Source organism: Otolemur garnettii, unplaced genomic scaffold, assembly GCF_000181295.1.
Source record: "Otolemur garnettii isolate 467f Iridium unplaced genomic scaffold, OtoGar3 scaffold00052, whole genome shotgun sequence".
Taxonomy (NCBI): domain Eukaryota; kingdom Metazoa; phylum Chordata; class Mammalia; order Primates; family Galagidae; genus Otolemur; species Otolemur garnettii.
This window is the reverse complement of record NW_003852447.1, coordinates 6,394,471-6,416,567: the sequence shown is the minus strand read 5'-3', so window position 1 is coordinate 6,416,567 and position 22,097 is coordinate 6,394,471. Positions and strand designations below refer to the sequence as shown.

The 22,097-nt window shown below is 35.5% G+C and overlaps 1 protein-coding gene across 3 annotated transcripts in view; it reads left to right on the top strand.

The window, feature by feature from the left end:
- ARHGAP5 (Rho GTPase activating protein 5) overlaps positions 1 to 22,097 on the top strand; it is a 73,448-nt gene that overhangs the window by 919 nt on the left and 50,432 nt on the right. Inside the window, exons 1-2 of one of the 3 annotated variants that reach the window (XM_023514385.1) lie at positions 7,964 to 7,983; positions 12,891 to 16,778. In XM_023514385.1, coding sequence (XP_023370153.1) covers positions 13,059 to 16,778 — 3,720 coding nt within the window. In that variant the 5' untranslated portion in view covers positions 7,964 to 7,983; positions 12,891 to 13,058. Of the gene's footprint in view, positions 1 to 7,963; positions 7,984 to 12,831; positions 16,779 to 22,097 lie in introns of those variants that run through there. The other 2 variants (XM_023514384.1, XM_012806462.2) reach the window with 2 other exon arrangements.

Sequence of the window (22,097 nt, the reverse complement as noted above, 5' to 3'; positions counted from 1 at the left end):
GATCGGCCCTTTCACTTTTTCCTTATCTCCCGGACTCCTCCCCGGGTTCTCGAGACCAGTTTTCCATCTGCTGCTAGACCTCAGGTTAAGGGATGAGAAGTTGCACTGCGCAGCCTAAATACAGAGTCCCGTCGGCTGCCTGCGGCGGGCGGAGGCTCTGATACTGAGTTTTCGCTGGAATCATCTCTGGATTCTTCCTCTGTTTCCACTAAAGAAAAGTATCGGGGTGGGGGCGGGGAGCCGCGCGGGAGCGCGCGCACTTCTCCACACACAAATACACGCTTGCTCGCTCACACCCGCCCCACGGCATTATTAGAAATGCAAGTAAGGTGGAGGCTGGGGGTGCCGCGGAGGCTGTAGGGTGCTAGGGAGTAAGGGCCAGCGGCTCGGCCCTCTAGTAAAATTCCGAGAAAGTTGTGGGGGGGAGGGGGCGCTTGTACTTTTCCCCATATAACACAAATCCGGCTTTGCCAACGTTTAGTGACTGGGAATTCAAATGTTTTAAAGCAGACTGAGACAGGCAGGCATGCAAATGGGTTTGTGCACGAGCTTTTGAATTGAAATCCCGGTCGATAATTTTCTTTTGCCTTGTAATAGGTAGGAAACATTTTTTTAAATGCTCAGGTGTGGAGCAGTGATATGCATCGCCAGTATTTACTAGTCCTTGCTTGTGCTGCCTTCTACAGGTGTTGGGGGGGGGGGTGGCCAGTTCCACTTAAATACTACACCAGTCTTCACTTTGAACAGAAATTTAGCGGATGTTTGTAGTATCTCATTCAATTGGAAGTTTTCCCTAAATAGTTCTAACAAAAACTGATCTAGACAAAACTGTTTGAAATTCGGAATAATATATGGTTTAAAAATGTATTAGTAAAATGTATCTGGAGATATTTGTCATCAATTCCAGTTCATTTGTACTTTAATATGATAAACGGTACTCTTTATTCAGTATTTTTTTTTAGATAAGTATACTTAACTGTATAGGTAATCTCCTGGATAATTTCCACAATAAGATTTTGCTTTCATTTTAAATTTCTTTCTCATCCTATTTCGTGTATTTTGTAATTGACTCCCATTTCTTTTTTCTGTGGTAAATAGAGCAGAGGAAAAGAGTGGATAAGCGTCGGCCACAAAATCTTGTAAAGGCAAACTATGACTAAACACAGTGGAGTGAAAGGCTGGACTTACCTGTGCATTCAAGAAATAGCACTATTGATCTGATTGGTACAGATGTTTAGATTAATAGCACTATTGATCTGATCTTATGGTACAGATGTTTAGATAACTATCACTTGGTTTTGTCTTGAGTAGGCTACATTTTTTAACCCAGGTCATATCTCACTTTACCAATCTTTGTGCATTAATTATTTAAAGGCATTGGGGAATGCGGTGGGTTACACTTCAATATAAGAATTGTCACAGAATTTTGTTACTTTTATCTATTTTAGTGGCCCTTTCCTCCATTTAAAGTACTTTGGTAGTTTAAAGAATGTATTGTAAAATTAACATCTTAATTTTGTCATGTGGTTCTTATCCTAAATGTTTTGAAAACCATCTCATCTTTTTTGAAAGGCAGACTTTTTGGATAGAACAATGATTCTTTTAGAGAAAATGAAAGTTAAGATTTTTTTAGGGAATAAGACATTGTCTCTGCATTCCTTTTTTTGAATTTGAAGTTACAATACAGCATTAGAATAATGGCTTTATGACTCACATTTTTTAATCGAAGAAAAAGTTTGTCTCATGAAGACAGTACTAAACTTTTAAGCATTGTCATGATGTATAGTGAGTTTTAGCCTTCATTATTCACTTAAATGTGAAATGGCATAAGAGATTTTCTTAGTAGTTTTGTCAAAACTGCAGTCTTCATAGATACTATTTTATGAATTTCTGTATTGGGGCTGTAAGATCCATAGTTCTTTTTTTTTTTCCCTTTGGTCATCAAGAAGGTATGGAATAATATAATTCACTCAAGAAACATTGTGTAGTGTTCTGTAATGTCTATGTTCCTAAAAGATGTTTGTATGTACTATTAAGGTACACTAGGGAAATTTAATTTCTAAAAGACCTACAAAGAAACTTTGATACAAAGTGATGTATCATTTCATAACTTGAGTATTAAAGTTTTTTAAGTGCAGGCTTCTGTTGATCATTTTATCAAATTAGGAAAAACCACATTAAAAAAAATTCTTCAACACTAAGAATTTTAAGTATGCGCTTTCTTTGGTTTTCAAATTCTGTTCCTTGGATTCCTATGGCTTTTCCCCCTAGATTCTTCCAGGCTTCCCTGACAACCCATCCTCTCAAATCAGGGCAGATTCTACTTTTGTTTTTTGGTTTTTTGGTAGAGACAGAGTCTCACTTTATTGCCTTTGGTAGAGTGCCCTGGCGTCACACTGCTCACAGCAACCTCCAACTCCTAGACTTAGGCGATTCTCTTGCCTTGCCTCAGCCTCCCGAGCAGCTGGGACTTCAGGCTCTCTCTGCAATGCCCAGCTATGTTTTTTGTTGTGGTTTGGCAGGGGCCAAGTTTGAACCCGCCACCTTTGGTATATGGGGCCAGCGCCTTACCCACTGAGCCACAGGTGCTACCCCAGATTCTACTTTTGTAAAAGTTTTGATCTGCATTAAAAAAATTTTTAAATGAGAGTCTTAATTTAATTAGTTAATTAAATTCACATTGCCTTTATTTAGCACTTAATTAATTCACATTGCCTTTATTTAGCACTTACTATGTGTTTACCCTTGGGAATACCCAGATAAATTAGAAATAGCTCAAGCTATAGTTGGAGAGGTGGTAACTATAGAGGAGTAATTAGTAAATAGTTAAAAATACTAAGAGGCTCAGAGTAGAGAACACCTATTTCTGTCAAGGCATCTTTGAGAATTCTTCATAGAAGAAACATTTTGAGGTTTTGTTTTGTTTTTTGAGACAGAGTCTTACTTTGTCACCAGTGGTAAAGTGCTATTGAGTAACAGCTCACAGCAACCTCCAACTCTTGGGCTCAAGCAGTTCTCTTGACTCAGCTTCCCAAGTAGCTGGGACTACAGGTGCCTTCCATAGTGCCTGGCTATTTTTAGAGGTAGGGTGTCCTTTTGCTCAGGCTGGTCTCATATCTGTAAGCTCAAGCAGTCCACCCACCTTGACCTAACATTTTGAGTTTTAACTGCAAGTACTAGTTTAAATGTAAGAGAAACAAAAAAGGATAGTCTCCCCCATCCTTGTATTTTGGAAGCTGACTGTTCACAATGCCTTAAGTTAGTAGTGAGATGAATAAAAATAAAAGAAAAATAAAATAATAAAAATAAAAATGTTAACACATGGCCATATCTGTGTATTTTACTCATTAGAATTAAAACTGTTACTTGTGAAAGGATTTATGCATAATTTTTTAATTTCTTGATTAAAATATGAGTAGTATTAAGTCACTTGGTTAGATCCTCAAGCTTTTCATCATAAAGAGTTAATAGTAAAAGTGAATTTTCCTTTTTTTAGCTTCAGATTAGATTTACCCTATTTATTACCCTGACCAATATTTTATTGAAGAACTGGACACTGAGTGATAGAAAAAGTATAAAATATTGCTCCTTTAAAGAGCATATTACTTTAATGAAGAGAGAGTATGGCAACTTAGGTCTATTTGGGCTACATACAGGGCAGTATATACTGATTTTAAAATATGTATAAAGGAATTTTTTTTTTTTTTTTTTTAGAGATGCTGTCACTTTGTTGCCCAGGCTGGAGTGCCATGATGTTAGTCTAACTTACAGCAACCTCAGACTTCATGATTTAAGGGATCCTCTTGCCTCAACCTCCGAAGTACCTGGGACTACAGTGCCTACCACAATGCCCAGCTACTTTTTTAGATGAAGTCTTGCTTTTGCTCAGGCTAGTCTCCAACTCCTGAGCTCAAGGAATTTTCCCACTCAGCATCCCAGAGTGCTAGGATTGCGGGCATGAGCCGCTGCACCTGGCCTAAAAATTTATATAAAGGAATTTAGATAAAGGATATGTTACTTTGTAAGAAGTGTTAATATCTAAGGATTGGGAGGCTAAGGGGGAAAAGACATTTAGATAAGTTAATGACCATGGGACCCAAAAGCATAGGGAAGTGAGGGACAGATCTACAGGATGAGGAGAAAATATAAAGATACAGAAGCATCAGTTTGTACCTTATGAGTTGGAGTGAAAGATTTGGGAAATTGTTAACCCAAGCATAGTAGAAAGGGTGATAGAGAAATAGAGAAATAAACACATACATTGGTGGAATTATCTGTCCTAGTTGCTATATTTGGCATTGTTAAACGATCTTGGAAAACCTCTGGCCTTGCTCTCTGATACCGGATGGTTTGTTCATTTTCTTGCTGTTGATTATGTCTTCTCATTCAAAATAGTATGTCTCTGTACTTTCTAGAGCTAAGCTGATACCTCTTCGTTGCAAAGAACTAGTAAAAATTTAATATTCCTCTGATTTGGGGAATTGAAGGATCATTTTTATATTCCCCCTTATTAACCAAGTGTGTAATTCTTTAGTTCTTTGTTTTGCTTTGTTTTTTTCCTGAGAGGGTCTCACTTTATCATCCTGAGTAGAGTTCTGTAGCATCACAGCTCACAGCAACCTCAAAATCTTGGTCTTAAGTGATTCTCTTGGCTCAGCCTCTGGAATAGCTGGTATTACAGACACCTACCAAAGAGCCCGGCTACTTTTAGAGAGGAGATAATCCCTCTTGCTCAGGCTGGTCTTGAACTGGACTTAAGCAGTCCACCTGCCTTGGCCTCCCAGAGTGCTAGTCTTTAGATGTTTCTTTATGAAATAAGAGTATTAAACCAAATGCTCTTTCAAATAATTTTCTAAAGTTTGTTACTTTTAAATTTGAATTACTAATCTTAACCTTGGCCTCACTCATTTCATTACTGAAGTTTCATTTGTCTTTGGAAGTATCACCTGAAATTCTAGCAATACCACCATCTGTTGCTGAAACTGATTAGTTTTCTGTTAAACATTTATCTGTCTTTTTTATATGTAGTAGCCAGTCACCAAGTTCTTTGTCTTGAATTGCTCTTTTCAAGTCTTATCCAGGTGTGTTGAGGCTGCAGTATTTGTCTATCTCTGGGGCTTTGTGCTCCACCAAATCCAATCTTGTATTCCACTTCTATACTAATCTGTAGTGACTCCCTGTTGCTTATTACAAGGTGTAATTCCTGTTTGCCCTTGAAGAACTATAGTCTTGTCTTACATGTTCAACGATATTCTCTGCTTTCTACCGTGGCTACTACCCTGAATCACACCACCCTAATCACACATCTGGAATGACTTCTCTTTAAAATCATAATGTAGTCTTATTTTTTATGTTCACTTCAATCTATCTTTTATGTGGAACTATTAATCTGTTTCAGGGCTGTAAACTATGGGTCAGATCTGGCAGGCTGCCCATTAATGTATATAATGTTTTTGTACATTTTGAAATGGGGAAAAATTAAAAGATCACATTTTGTGGTATGTGATAATTATATGGAATTCAAATTTCAGTATCCCTGAATAGTTTTATTATAACCTAGCCGTGGTCATTCATTTAAGTATGGTCTATGACTGTTTTTGGTACTCCATGGCAGAGTTAAGTATTGCGACAGTATTGTTAAGTATTTACAGCCTGCAAACCCTAAAATCTTTGCTGCCTAGCCGTTTTGTAGAAATAGTTTATAAACCCTGATCTATTTCAATCTTTAGTTTCTTTGAATTCCTATTGCACTTGTCAGTACCACAGTAGAGCACGTTGCCTTTATCTCCTCAGCCATGGTACTGTAAAGCTGCTTAAAAATATGGTGTGGAAAGTGCTTTTTGGCCTTTTTTTTTTTTAAGTCAGCAATTCCTTTTCAGTCTGTACCCCTTCTATTCTTATTTGACTTCTTCATGTTCCCATTTCCCATCACCAAGTGTTCCTCATCATTAAGAAAATGTTCGTTCCTCCTCTTTATAGCATAATACTGAATGTCAAATTATCTTCCCATCCGCTTTCTCTGTTCTCCAAAATGGAGAGAAAAGGACTTAGACATCAGGTGAACATGTTCAACTGGCGTAGGGGACTTCCCTATACATACATACCTTTGTACTTTCAGAATTTCTGACATAAAGTTAAGCAGATAGAAGCTAAACAGAGTAATTACTAATGGATTGTTTACATGGGTTGATAGAAATGACATGACCTTTGGTTCTTCTGTTTTCGCCATAGAATAAGGAAATGGACTACATAGAGTTGGAATAACTTTCATAGTAAGGCCTTGGGGGCATAAGATTATCAAAAAAGGATATAGATTAAGTATTTATTATAAATAATAGAGTAGGTGGTTAGCCTCTTTGAGAATGGTTTTTGGCCATTGGTTTTTTTAAATGTTTTCTTTTTTTTTTTTTTGAGACAGAGCCTCAAGCTGTCCCCCTGGTAGAGTGTCATGGCTTCACTGCTCACAGCAACCTCTAACTCCTGGGCTCAAGCGAGTCTCCTGTCTCAGCCTCCCAAGTAGCTGGGACCACAGGCGCCTGCCACAACGCCCAGCTATTTTTTTTTCTTTTTGGTTGCAGCCATTATTGTTGTTTGGCGGGCCCGGGCTGGATTTGAACCCGCCACCTTAGGTGTATGTGGCTGGCACCTTAGCCGCTTGAGCCATAGGTGCCGAGCCTTAAATGTTTTCAGCAGTGAAACTTTTTAAAAAACTAACTTGAAAAGTCAAAAGATAAAAGTCAGTATTTAGTCACTATATAAATTGTTGAAATGTTTGATAGGTTCTCTTTTTATTCACTTGATTATAGTCTTAAGATTAATTCATAGGAATGATGATCTTTTTTAGGGCTCCTTTCAGCCTAAGGATTGTGTGCTTATATGGTATAAACCTTGGTGCAGCAGTAAAAAAAAAAAAATACGAAATATGACTGACTACTACAGCTATTACATTGTTGAATTACTTAGCTATCTTATGTATGTTAAGACTTCCTTTTTATTTATTTCTTTTTTTTGAGACAGAGTCTCAAGCTGTTGCCCTGGGTAGGGTCCTGTGGCATCAGAGCTCACAGCAACCTCAACTCTTGGGCTGAAGCGATTCTCTTGCCTTAGCCTCCCAAGTAGCTGGGACTACAGGCACCCACCACAATGCCCAGCTGTTTTTTTGTTGAAGTTGTCATTGCTGTTTTAGTTGGCCCAGGCCAGGTTCAAACGTGCTAGCCTCAGCGTATGTGGCCATTGCCCTACCCAGTGAGCTACGGGTGCCTCCCTGTTAAGATTCTCATTTTCTCTTCACAGCGTGGATAAATTTGTCATTGAGAATTAGTATAGAGAACATTAAGAAAAGTAATATATTACACTGTTCATTTTTTAGTGTGCACTTGATGTTTTTATTAATGATTCAGACAAGTTTTAACTTTCTGCCAGATTTGCGTAAGATTGTAGAATATATATATATAATAATCTTTGGGCTTGGATCTCTTTTGGATATTTGCTTAGAGTTTTTGTATTCGATTTAAAGAAGATAGAGCATCTATTCACAAAGCTCTCTTGGTGTAATTAGGTGTTGGAAATATAATTTCCTATAATATATGTGATTTTTAAAAAGTCTTTAAGTATCCAAATATTTTGAGTCTACTTTATTTGGGTTCATACCTTCATTTTTGAATTTTTTTAAGTGTCATAAAAATTAGATTATTATGTTGGCTGAATACGTTATTATAGGTTATAAATAGCCTTCATGCTTCATTTCTTCTTTTCTTTTTTTTGTTTTGTTTTGTTTTTCAGGGTTTTCTTGGAGGCAGAATCTTGCTCTGTTGCCCTGGGTTAAGTGTCGTGGGGCTATCATAGCTCATAGCAACCTCTAACTCTTGGGTTCAAGTGATCTTCTTGCTGGGACTACAGGCACCTGCTACAAAACCCTGTCTATTTTTAATAGACACAAGGTCTTATTCTTACTTAAGCTGGTCTTGAACTCCTAAATTCACGGTATCCTCCCTCCTCCCTCAGCTTCCCAAAGTGCTAGCCAGGATGCACGGCTCAGCCTTATGTTTTAGAAGGAATACTCTTGACTGTTGTGATATGCATAGACCAAGGGAAGGGAAGCGGGGAAGTTTAGTTTAGAAGACTTTGGGCCAGAGGTATTGATGGGTGGGATCAGTGTTAATAGCAGTACAAGTAGAGAAAACTGATAAATTATGGATACATTTTGAAGATAGGGCCAGTAGGACCTTCCTTACACAGTATGGTAATTTAAAAACAGAATGTTTTATTAGTGCTTGTGATGGTTTTGTGAAAAGGTACAAAGCAAGTTTTAGTTTAAATATTGGATTACTAAATCTGTTTTTTTCATTTTTCTAGGCTCGATTCCATATAAACTTTTTTTAATTTGTAGAAAGCCACTTTTTTACTAAAACTCCATTAAAAAGAGCATATAATGTTTCTAGTAAATATTTTATAAAACTTAAATTGTGGAGATAGCTTAATTTTGACAGAAATTGTAGGACAGTTTTAGCCAAAAGTATTATGTAAGGATACTTAAATATTTCCCTGAATAAATAACAGTTTATAACAGCGGTTCTCAACCTATGGGCCCACAGAAACCATATTAAAGGGCCACCGCATTAGGAAGGTTGAGAACCACTGGTTTATAAGGTAATCTTAAAGGCAGAAATGAGAGGCGCATTGCAAACCATTAAAAGGAGCACTGTTATTTAAGAAAGTAAAAGATTGGGCTTGAGGAGACTTTCATCCTAACCTAATAACTTTGAATAGGTCATTGCTGCTTTTGTCTTGGTTTCATCATCAGTAAAAATGTAATGCTAAGTGTTATGAGAACAAGTTATTTGAAAGTAAGCTTATGTTAAAAGTAGGAAAGATATACATGATTGACACAAACAGATAATACTGTTAGGCGTATTTAAAAGAGTTTTTCTAAATTAAGCAGTCCACATGTAGTTGAAGACATTGGCCATAAGTTTATTAGTGAAAACATGAAAAACAGAAGGGTGGCTTTGATCTGGATGTTGGGGGCCAGTGGTTAAATCTTATCTATATAAACTATCCCGTGTTTCAAATTAAATTCCTTTATAACCTTTTACAGCCAGCTTCATGAGATCTATCTTCATAGCAAAATCCTCTTGAGGGCAAGGTGACAACAATTTCTTATCTAGTCTAGGATTTCTCAAACTTTTTGTTTTGTTAATTTGAAGACACTTTTTTTTTTTTTTTAACTAAAACTTCTAAGTTAAAGAAACCTGTTAGTCAGATAAGGAAGACACTTCTCTGGTGAAAAAGTTAGAAGAGGGCAACTAAGTACTGGCCCAACATCTTCCCATCTCTAGGTAGAAGAATTTTTTTATCACTGGTAAATACTTTCCCAGTCTGAAAATCACCATATAGTGGGTGACTAATGACTTAAGCTTTTTAGGGGACTTCAAGAATAGTCTTACCTGATGGTATTTGTTAATAAGGCCTTGGCTGTTCTTCCCTCTGTCAAATTGGCAGTTTACTGTGAATTGGTGTGAAACCATAAAAGTAGCACAAAATTACCTTATTTTTAATTTGAACTTTAACATTCATGATTCAGAGATTGCCACTACCAAATTAATTAGGAAGTCTTGAAGCTTTAATATCAAAATTTAACCTCAACATAGTAGTTTCATTTCTCTTTTAGATAAAAAGCCTTCTAGTTTCAGTGACCAACCAATAAAAGTGGTGATGACTTAATGCCTTCACTCTTCATTTAATTTTAAGAGCCTTTTCTTTCTGGAACTCTGGAATTTTTATTTTATAGGATGTTTTCATTGCTACTCTGCCTTTCTAAAGGTTTAGAGTGTATCTCATACTTTGGGATTATGCCATAGGAGAGCAGTAATAGTAATAGTATCCAAAATTATATTGTTTGGGTAAATGTATATAAGAAATATGATGGTTGTAGTAAAGATTAGGTTTGTAGTTGAATTTTTTTGCAATACTTAGGGTCCTTATTATATTGTGGTGTTCTTATATTAAACAGTCTCTTGTCTATGAAACTGGAAGCCAAGGGACAATAGTCTTATATATCTTTGAATTAGTTTTCAGAATATATGTTTGGTTAATAAAGAATTATATTTCATTGTGTAGTTTTAGTGTTCTTACTGCTTAAAGTAAGAATTCCCCAGAGTAATCATTAGGTAAGTTTTCTTTTGATAATGCATTTTGAAATATCACCTACAAGTTTTGTTTTTCTGTTAAAAAAAAAAAAAGAGTATATCATGTCTTCTGTTTTTTTCTTAGTTATTAGCTGTGGAATCATTGTGCTGTTTCCACATATAATTTCTCTTTTTATTACTATGACTTGTTTGTTTGTTTGTTTGTTTGGTTTTTTGGCCAGGGCTGGGTTTTGAACCTGCCACCTCCGGCATATGGGGCCGGCACCTTACTCCTTTGAGCCACAGGCACTGCCCTACTATGGCTAACTTTGTTGTCCTGTTAATAGACTGTTTTCTTTCTTTCTGGGTTTTTTTTTTTTTTTTTTGAGACAGGGTCTCACTTGGTCACCCTTGGTAGAGTGCTGTGGTGTCTTAGCTCATAGCAACCTAAAACTCTTGGGTTCAAGTGATCCTCTTGCCTCAGCCTCTCAGGTAGCTAGGACTACAGGCGCCCACCACAATGCCCAGCTAGTTTTTAGAGATGGGGTCTTCCTCTGGCTCAGGCTGGTCTTCAACCTGTACACTCAAGCAATCCTTGGCCTCCTAAGTGCTAGGATTATAGGCGTGATATGTTTCTTTTCTATAAATATTCATAGATAGTCTGATTGTTCTTTACATAATTTAGGTAAAAATGTTAAACTTGATGCTAGGTAAGTGTGGCTAGATTAAGATTTTTTAAGAATTTTCCTTAACAAAAGGAAGTTAATAGGATTAGATGAGATTTCCCTAATTTTTTTTTTTGCTACTTGTTTCCATAAATACCACTGCCACATAATATTTGTGATAAGTCTTTTTTTTTTATTGTTGGGTATTCATTGAGGATACAAGAAACAGATTACACTGATTGCATTTGTTAGGTAAAGTCCCTCTTACAATTGTGTCTTGCCCCCTGTAAAAAGTCTTATTGCATTATTTTTTGTAAGTTTCTCGTTAATCTAATTAAAAAATAGAACTCTTATTTAGTAAGACCCTTTCGTTTGCAAGGCACTTCACATTTTAAAAATGGTTTGGTTCTTAAACTTGTATAGGTACGCAGTCCCATTTTATACATTAGGTAAATGGTGAAAAGGTTTAGGGCTTTACTGCTGTCATCACCTAGTAAATAATAGAAGTCAGATTTTGAAATCAGTTCTATTTACACATAGTTCTACTTCCTATGTCGCTGCTTCAGTATGGTAATAGTTTTATTACAGAAATAAATCTAGTACATCTTTTATTTTACTATTAGGTGGCTGATAAAATTGATACTTAGTTGAGGCTGTCAGAAGAAAATTCTTGAGTACAAGAATAAATCTGAAATTTTGTTTTTAAAAATTATGAATTATCATTTTAGTAGAAATATTAGTCAAGATTTTAGTTATAAGGACAGTTTCTCATTACCATTATAGACATGTGTAGTATAACTAAAATAGATGTTTACTTGCAGTGGAGGTCAGTGCACAAACCAAGTATTCTGGGGGGAGCAGAGGTAGTCTTTTCTTTTTCTTGTTCTTTACATCCTTTATGTCCGGATGTCCTTTTACACATGCTGATATGCATTACTGGATTTTTTCTTATGAAATTTTAAAGTACTAGAAATGATGTATTGCTTTTAATTCAGCCTCAAAAGAATGTGAAGACTCTTCAAATAAGACTTTAAAACAACTGATTCATTGTTCATACATAAATAATCAAAATTAAATATCATGTAATTCTTAAAATTATGTAATGTTGCTAGTATAGCAAATAATTATAAAAATTGTCTCAAATATATAATCTTAAGGTACTTGACGCTATTCAAAATGTGATCCTTGAGCTCTTTGTAACTACTAGGGGAAGAAATAAATCCAGAAATTAAGAGTTTTTAGAAACAGTTTGGCAATAATTTTATGTCTTTTGCATGTTATACAAAATTAAGGCTTGGATTTTTTTCAAAATTTCATTTACATTTTACAAAAATATTTTATATTTTAAAATTTCATTTATGATTACTTTTTATTTCATTTATTACAGATTTGAAATGAAAGTTGCTCCTTCATCTGCTTAGTTTGAGACCCCCTGGTCTACTTAAATGTTGTCACTATTTGTCTTAACTCTTCACTTATTTCTATTTCCCTGTTTTAAGTATTTGAATTCTCTTTGTTGCAATGGTGCATAAAATTTGATAGGTTTCATAAGAGTGTGTTAAAACTTACTGGAACTTTTTATTCTAAAATCTTACTAAATTCTTATAAAATCCTATTTTAGGGAATAAGTTTTAAGAAACCCTGTAGTAGAAAGGCGGTTGTTTTGTATTCTTAAAGTTGTGAGGGAGTTGCTAAGACAATTACTTAAATTTTAGTTGCCACCAACATAGCCTTCAATCACAGAAGACAAGAAAATTAAGGGAGTGGGAAATACTGGTTGTTTCCTCAAACTCATAGGAAGAGAATAATAAAAAGCAAAATGTATGTTTGGTTAATAGAAGTTTATCTTACAGTTTGTGAGGCATTACATTAGATTTTACATTTAATTATTTTAGTTGTTGTTTTGTTTGCCTTAAATTTTGAAGTCATCTTGCATTTATAACAGTAAATCATAAACTGTTAGGATTTCTTATAAGTATATTTAACATGATTAACATTACTATTTGCTACAAATGATTTGTTACAAATGTCTTTAATATGTATAATTCATTGTATGTAATTTATGATTAAGATGTGTCCTTTCTCCCCCTCTTTCTAGGAAGATGATCCATATGATCTTGAAGATCTTTCTGCACAGAAATGAGGGAAATACAGAGAACCAAGTACACTTCTGAAATTTGGGATCTGTATTTTGAGATGATTTTGTTTTCAGAATGAGAAGTATATGTGGTTACCTTTGTGAATGTAGAGACATGAGAAGAGAGTTATGATGGCAAAAAACAAAGAGCCTCGTCCCCCATCCTATACTATCAGTGTAGTTGGACTGTCTGGGACTGAAAAAGACAAAGGTAACTGTGGTGTTGGAAAGTCTTGTTTGTGCAATAGATTTGTACGCTCAAAAGCAGATGAATATTATCCAGAGCATACTTCTGTGCTTAGCACCATTGACTTCGGAGGACGAGTAGTAAACAATGATCACTTTTTGTACTGGGGTGACATAACACAAAATGGTGAAGATGGAGTAGAGTGCAAAATTCATGTCATCGAACAAACAGAGTTCATTGATGACCAGACTTTCTTGCCTCATCGGAGTACGAATTTGCAACCATACATAAAACGTGCAGCTGCCTCTAAATTGCAGTCAGCAGAAAAACTAATGTACATTTGCACTGATCAGTTAGGCTTGGAGCAAGACTTTGAACAGAAGCAGATGCCTGAAGGGAAGCTCAACGTAGATGGATTTTTATTGTGCATTGATGTAAGTCAGGGATGCAATAGGAAGTTTGATGATCAACTTAAATTTGTGAATAACCTTTTTGTCCAGCTATCAAAATCTAAAAAACCTGTAATAATAGCGGCAACTAAATGTGATGAATGTGTGGATCATTATCTTAGAGAAGTTCAGGCATTTGCTTCAAACAAAAAGAACCTTCTTGTAGTGGAAACATCAGCACGATTTAATGTCAACATTGAGACATGTTTCACTGCACTGGTACAAATGTTGGATAAAACTCGTGGCAAGCCTAAAATTATTCCCTATCTGGATGCTTATAAAACACAGAGACAACTTGTTGTCACAGCAACAGATAAGTTTGAAAAACTTGTGCAGACTGTGAGAGATTATCATGCAACTTGGAAAACTGTTAGTAATAAATTAAAAAATCATCCTGATTATGAAGAATACATCAACTTAGAGGGAACAAGAAAGGCCAGAAATACATTTTCTAAACATATAGAACAACTTAAACAGGAACATATAAGAAAAAGGAGAGAAGAATATATAAATACTTTACCAAGAGCTTTTAATACTCTTTTGCCAAATCTAGAAGAAATTGAACATTTGAATTGGTCAGAAGCCTTGAAGTTAATGGAAAAGAGAGCAGATTTTCAGTTATGTTTTGTGGTGCTAGAAAAAACACCTTGGGATGAAACTGACCATATAGATAAAATTAATGATAGAAGGATCCCATTTGACCTCCTGAGCACTTTAGAAGCTGAAAAAGTCTATCAGAACCATGTACAACACCTAATATCAGAGAAGAGGAGGGTGGAAATGAAGGAAAAATTCAGAAAGACTTTGGAAAAAATTCAGTTCATTTCACCTGGGCAGCCATGGGAAGAAGTTATGTGCTTTGTTATGGAGGATGAAGCCTTCAAGTATATCACTGAGGCTGATAGCAAAGAGGTATATGGTAGACATCAGCGAGAAATAGTTGAAAAAGCCAAAGAAGAGTTTCAGGAAATGCTTTTTGAGCATTCTGAACTTTTTTATGATTTAGATCTTAATGCAACACCTAGTTCAGACAAAATGAGTGAAATTCATACAGTTCTGAGTGAAGAACCTAGATACAAAGCTTTACAGAAACTTGCACCTGATAGGGAATCTCTTCTACTTAAACATATAGGATTTGTTTATCATCCCACTAAAGAAACATGTCTTAGTGGCCAAAACTGTACTGACATTAAAGTGGAGCAGTTACTTGCCAATAGTCTTTTGCAGTTGGATCATGGCCGCTTACGGTTGTATCATGATAGTACCAATATAGATAAAGTTAACCTTTTCATTTTAGGGAAGGATGGCCTTGCCCAAGAACTAACAAATGAGATAAGGACCCAATCCACTGATGATGAATATGCCTTAGATGGAAAAATTTATGAACTTGAACTCCGGCCCATTGATGCCAAATCGCCTTACTTTTTGAGTCAATTATGGACTGCCGCCTTTAAACCACATGGGTGCTTCTGTGTATTTAATTCTATTGAGTCACTGAGTTTTATTGGGGAGTTTATTGGAAAAATAAGAACTGAAGCTACTCAGATCAGAAAAGATAAATATATGGCCAATCTTCCATTTACGTTAATTCTGGCTAATCAGAGAGATTCCATCAGTAAGAATCTACCAATTCTCAGGCACCAAGGGCAGCAGTTGGCAAACAAGTTACAATGTCCTTTTGTAGATGTACCTACTGGTACATATCCTCGTAAATTTAATGAAACCCAAATTAAACAAGCACTAAGAGGAGTATTGGAATCAGTTAAACACAATTTGGATGTGATGAGCCCGGTTCCCACCAATAAAGATGTATCAGAAGCTGACTTGAGAATTGTCATGTGTGCCATGTGTGGTGATCCATTCAGTGTGGATCTTATCCTTTCACCCTTCCTTGATTCTCATTCTTGCAGTGCTGCTCAGGCTGGACAAAATAATTCCCTAATGCTTGATAAAATCATTGGTGAAAAGAGGAGGCGAATACAGATCACAATATTATCATACCATTCTTCAATTGGAGTAAGGAAAGATGAACTGGTTCATGGGTATATATTAGTTTACTCTGCCAAACGGAAAGCATCAATGGGAATGCTTCGAGCATTTCTGTCAGAAGTTCAAGATACCATTCCAGTACAACTGGTAGCAGTTACTGATAGCCAAGCAGATTTTTTTGAAAATGAGGCTATTAAGGAGTTAATGACTGAAGGAGAACACATCGCAACTGAGATCACTGCTAAGTTTACAGCGTTATATTCTTTATCTCAGTATCATCGTCAAACTGAAGTCTTTACTCTGTTTTTCAGTGATGTTCTAGAGAAAAAAAATATGATAGAAAATTCCTATTTGTCTGATAATACAAGGGAATCAGCTCATCAAAGTGAAGATGTTTTTCTACCATCTCCCAGAGACTGTTTTCCCTATAACAACTACCCTGATTCAGATGATGACACAGAAGCACCACCTCCTTATAGTCCAATTGGAGATGATGTACAGTTGCTTCCAACACCTAGTGACCGTTCCAGGTATAGGTTAGATCTGGAAGGAAATGAATATCCTATTCATAGTACCCCAAACTGTCATGACCATGAACGCAACCATAAAGTGCCTCCACCTATTAAACCTAAACCAGTTGTACCTAAGACAAATGTGAAAAAACTGGATCCAAACCTTTTAAAAACAATTGAAGCTGGTATTGGTAAAAATCCAAGAAAACAGACTTCCCGGGTGCCTTTGGCACATCCTGAAGATACGGATCCTTCAGATAACTACGCAGAACCTATTGATACAATTTTCAAACAGAAGGGCTATTCTGATGAGATTTATGTTGTCCCAGATGATAGTCAAAATCGCATTATTAAAATTCGAAACTCGTATGTAAATAACACCCAAGGAGATGAAGAAAATGGATTTTCTGATAGAACCTCAAAAAGTCATGGGGAACGGAGGCCTTCAAAATATAAATACAAATCTAAAACCTTGTTTAGTAAAGCCAAGTCGTACTATAGAAGAACACATTCTGATGCAAGTGATGATGAGGCTTTCACCACTTCTAAAACAAAAAGAAAAGGAAGACATCGTGGAAGTGAAGAAGACCCACTTCTTTCACCTGTTGAAACTTGGAAAGGTGGTATTGATAATCCTGCAATCACTTCTGATCAGGAATTAGATGACAAGAAGATGAAAAAGAAAACCCATAAAGTAAAAGAAGATAAAAAAGTAAGTTTCATTTATGTTTGTGATGTTTATAAAGTTGCTTGCTTTTATTTTTTAAAACATCACATATATATATGTATATATGTACACACACATACATACACAGAAAGATAATGGATTGACATCAGTGACAACTTGGACTATCTTATTCACTCAGTAAATTAGTGATTTGAATATTTTGTGGAGAGAAATTATCTCAGTACATTTTATTTGGGATAGAAGTTTGACTTCATATTCTGTAGCATAATTCTAAGTAAACCTTTTTTTTATTTTTTCATTTATTTTTTTTTTTTTTCAGTTTTGGCCGGGGCTGGGTTTGAACCCACCACCTCCGGCATATGGGGCTGGTGCCTTACTCCTCTGAGCCACAGGTACCGCCCAACTTTTTTTTTAAATACCCAGATTATGAAGTCAATTTTGCTCATTTTTCAGTTTACAATCATCCTATATATATGTTTTTCTTTCTGTCCTACCAGTTTTGTGATATTAATTTGATATACCTATCTTGCTTAGGGAATTAATACTAGTCTTCAGTATTGATTAAATTTTTCTAGGCATCCTCTTTGTAGGTAGTGGTATATTGCCTGAAGGCGTATAGAGTAGTTTCTGAAATTTGAATTGTAGAATTCTGGTTCAATAGCATGTTTTCATCTTTTATACTTTTTTGATAGGTAATAATTCATCTGATGGTATTAAGCATTAGAAACCTAAATATGTGTGCTGTTAAAGTTGTACTTAGTAATTTTTATTTTTTTAGATCTTTTTCACAGTGATATTTTAGCAACTTCATTTCTAATACTCTTTTATAATAGATGGCACACAAAATATATTCAAGTTATTTTACGGTCTTACGATAGCATCCAATAAGCTTTTATTCTAATATATTGATAATTTATTCATCAGTTAAGTCTTATAAATTATCAATACATATTTTCCATGGCTAACTGTTGTTTATCAGTCCCAATTACAGATAGGGATATTTTTGGGGGGAGGATTTGTTTGTTTTTGTCTAGGGCCGGGTTTGAACCCACCACCTCTGGTATATGGGGCCAGCAACCTACTTCTTGAGCCACAGGCACTGCCCCAGGTAGGGATATTTTTAATAAACTTATTCTAGGTAGTTTTCCTACATATCATAACTGTCCATTATAGTTGGATAGACTTTATTTTCTAAGTTTAAGATACTATATTTCTCTATTTTGCTATTAACAATTCTCTAGACGAGGCATGTAAACAGTTTTTGTATAAGAAGACTCACTCATCTAAACTTACCTCACATACTCTTAATTTACAACACACACTACCAGCAGTGATTATCTCTGGCATCTCTTTATACTCACCCTATTATCCATAGTTCCATCTATACATTTTATCACTGCCAAAGGACCTCAATATTTTTGTCTTAATTTGCTTACATGAAAACATCACAGCTCATTTTTAAATTGCTTTTATTTTTGTGTAATTTTTCCATTTTTGTTCAGAAGTCAGTTGCTTTGGTAACTTTATTTTTAAATAATTTTAACATAGAAAATAGTTGTAGGAATAGTAAAACACTCACATATTCTTCACCCAGCTTTACCAATTGTTTGTATTTTGTTCCACCTACCTGAGTTTGTGTATGTATGCATTCCTTTGAGACCTTTGAGATTAAGTTAGAGACATCATATTAATTGCCATTAAATATTTCTTTGTGTGTTCCCTAAGAACAGAGGCATCGTCTTCAATAGCAATAGTGCATATTTTTCTGTATTGGTGCCTAGTCTTTCAGATAATACTTAATATAATTTTATACTTTTAGTCAAGGGGCAAATGTAGGCATTTAGTTATAAAGTGATGGAGATAGAGACCACAACAGAAATCAAGCTAATTGCTGATTTTTTTGAAAAGACTAGAAAAATAGAATAGACAAACCTCTGAAAACAATGTTGAAAAAAAGAGAAGGCATAAATAAGTATTGTGAGTAAAAGGAGAACATATAGTAGAACCTCCGTGGTTGACCACCTCTTTAAGTTGACCTAATTTTCATAGACTGCATATGTACCACATGTATGTATCAGTTCAGTAGGCCTAGTTCTTTGTGTTGACCACTTCTGTTTGTTGACCAGTTTGTCGCAGTTCCTTAGGTGGTCAACTTACAGAGGTTCTGTTGTAGTTAAAGTTCATTCAGATTAAAAAGATAATAGAGAATACTATCAACAGTTTTATACCAACAAATTTGAAAGTTTAAACAAAATAAACTAACTTCTATAAAAATACAGTTTACCTAAACAAGGAAACTTGGAATAATCCTCTTATTATTAAATAAATTTTGCAGTAGTAAATTTTCCCACCAAGGAACTAGTAGGCTTAGATAATTTTATAGGAGACTTTTCAAGGATTAAGTCATTCCAATATTGTGTAAATTGTTCCAGAGAATAGAAAGCAAAGGAATACATTCTTCAGTTTACTCTTCAAACTTACCTATCCTTAATTCTAGAATCAGACATGAAGTGGTATAAGAAAGGAATATTATGTCACATTTTAATCATGAGGGTGTGTATAAAACTCTGAAATGATTACCCTGAGTGCTATTTTGAAATCCAGTAGCCTCTGAAAACTCAAAATTTCAATTTCACAACTTGACAACACAACCTCATTGGACCTCTTCTCATTACTGGCAGATCCTGACTTGAACAGATGAGAGTCTGCTTATCATCATCCCCGCACTTCACTGTGAAAATATTAGTTTGAGTACTAGGTACTCAGGTTGTTACTATTAATATACTTTGTGTACCATATGAGGTCAAAGTCCTCTAATTAAGTTTACAAACTTATCCTAGAAAAAGTATGACATACCTCATTGCTCAATATCTCTAGTCACCTTCAAAGTACTCCCCTTGGCCATCTGGTGACTGAGATGATACTCAACAATGACATATGTAATACTTTTTCTAGAATGAGTTTGCCATCTTAATTGGCAGACCTTGTACATTGTTGCTAGTGACTAAAAAGTTTGAATTCTGAAATATATCTTAAATCTGAGGGTTTTGTATGAGAGATTTGGGGCCTATAATATTAAAAAAGCCCAACAGTATCACCAGTATATAAAAGGAAAGTTATGTCCATGGTGAATTTATACCACATGTGCAAAGGATGGCTTAATAGAAAATCTGTATATGTGGTTGACTCCATAAACAGACCAAAGGAGAAAAATACTACTATGGCAGTAGATGTAGAAAAAGCACTTGATAAAATTTAACAAATAAATGAGAAAACTAATAAATTAGGAACAGATGAGAGCTTTCTTAATTTGAAAAAAGATATCTACAAATGAGCAAAATTTATAATAAGGATCATTTGTCATCCTACATAGGGAAGGATATTCCCTTTTCAATCAGAAACAAGATGGGTATACAGAATCATCACTCTTTTTTGGTGTTATGTGGAGAACCTGGTTAAAGGAATAAGAAAAAAGAAACTAAAAACATAAGTATTGGAAAGGAGGAAACAAAAATTATTATTTTGCTCATGATATCAATATGAAAGCCAATAAGCATCTATAGGTAAATTATTATTGACAGTATTAATAGAATTAGCAGAGTAGCTTGATATAAAATCAGTAATCAAAGTTCAGTTTTATCTCTGTATATCAGCAAAAAGTAACTAGAAAAAGTAGAGAAGGCATTATTTACAAAAGCATGGCAGGTTATCAAGTCCTTTAGAATAATCATCACATGTATAAAGCTTTATTCAAAGACATTAAAAAGATCTGAATAAATCGCAGAATTGCTACTTTTTTTGTCCATGAATATGGTATATCACAGAGAGGTCAGTGTTCTTGGGTTGCTGAACTTGGGTTGCTGTGTTTTGTTGGCTATTTCAAGAGATTTCCAGAAATTTCACATGCTGATTCTAATCTATGTGTAAAAGTGAAGAACTTAGAATAGCCTGGACACTTGTGAAAAGCAGAATGTTGATGGTGGTGGCATATATGCTTATTCTGTCATATAAAATAAAACTTTAGTATTTAAGACAGTGTGATATTGATGCAGGGATAGGCACATTGACCAGGAGAATAGGGAGTCCAGAAACACAGACAGCTGGTTTAGCGCTGTCCTTTGAACACAGTAGCCACTTGAAGCTGTTTAACACTTGAAAAGTGACTAGGCTGAACTGGAATGTGCTGGTCTAAATGGTGAGGGAAGGCCTCCATGAAAAGTATCATTTTTAGTTACAGCTGAGAGATAAATGTGTGTTAACTTGGGGGAATGGTAGGGTGGAATGGAGAGTTATTTAATACTGAATAAGCCATATATGCATGTGGTAGGAAGGAACATAGTATATTCTTTTTTTTTTTTTTTTTTGAGACAGAGCCTCAAGCTGTCCCCCTGGGTAGAGTGCTATGGCATCACAGCTCACAGCAACCTCCAACTCCTGGGCTCAAGCGAGTCTTTTTCCTCCACCTCCCAAGTAGCTGGGACCACAGGCACCCACCACAACACCTGGCTTTTTTTTTTTTCTTTTGGTTGCAGCCATCGTTGTTTGCTGGGCCCAGGCTGGATTCGAACCCGCCACCTTAGGTGTATGTGGCTGGTGCCTTAGCCACTTGAGCCACAGGCGCCGAGCTGAACATAGTATATTCTTAAAGGAAGTCAATGTTTTGGGGCAGGCTCACTGTCTAGGGGAGAGAGTAGTATAAAGAGACGCTTAAAGTCGGGACCAGACTCTGAAACCTGTTAGCAATTTAGTCTAAGAATAACTTGAAACTAGAGAGTGAGTGGCTTTGTTTCTTGAAATCACTTACTCACATTTGTTTAGAGTATGGAGAATGAATTGAGTGAGGGCTAGAGAAGATATGCAAGACCAGTTAGTACATTACACTAGTCTTAAGTGAACCATGATGAAAGCTTAGAGTAGTACGGGCCCTCAGCAGAGGTCTGATTTATTTGGAGATACATATTTAGAAGACAATGAAGTGGAGATGGCAAAATGCAATTCCCTAGGGAGTAAATACAGAGAATTGTCTGCCTATATTGAGGAACTGCCAATGTTCAAGTAGCGGAGTAGTCAGAGAGTAAGAATAAACCATTTACTCTTTCTTAGCTGATTCCTTCACCTATAAAGTAGGAATTACATTATTTTCCTTGGAGTTGTGTTAGAAACTGGAAATCTGTGTTTCTGATGCATGGCACATAGCAGTGCTCAATTTACAGAAGTTCTGTATTAATAGCATTTACATTATAGTATTATAAGTAATCTAGAGATAATTTCAAGTATAAAGGAAGATGACCATAAGTGTATGCCATTTCATATAAGAGACTTGAGCATCCTCAGATTTTGTTA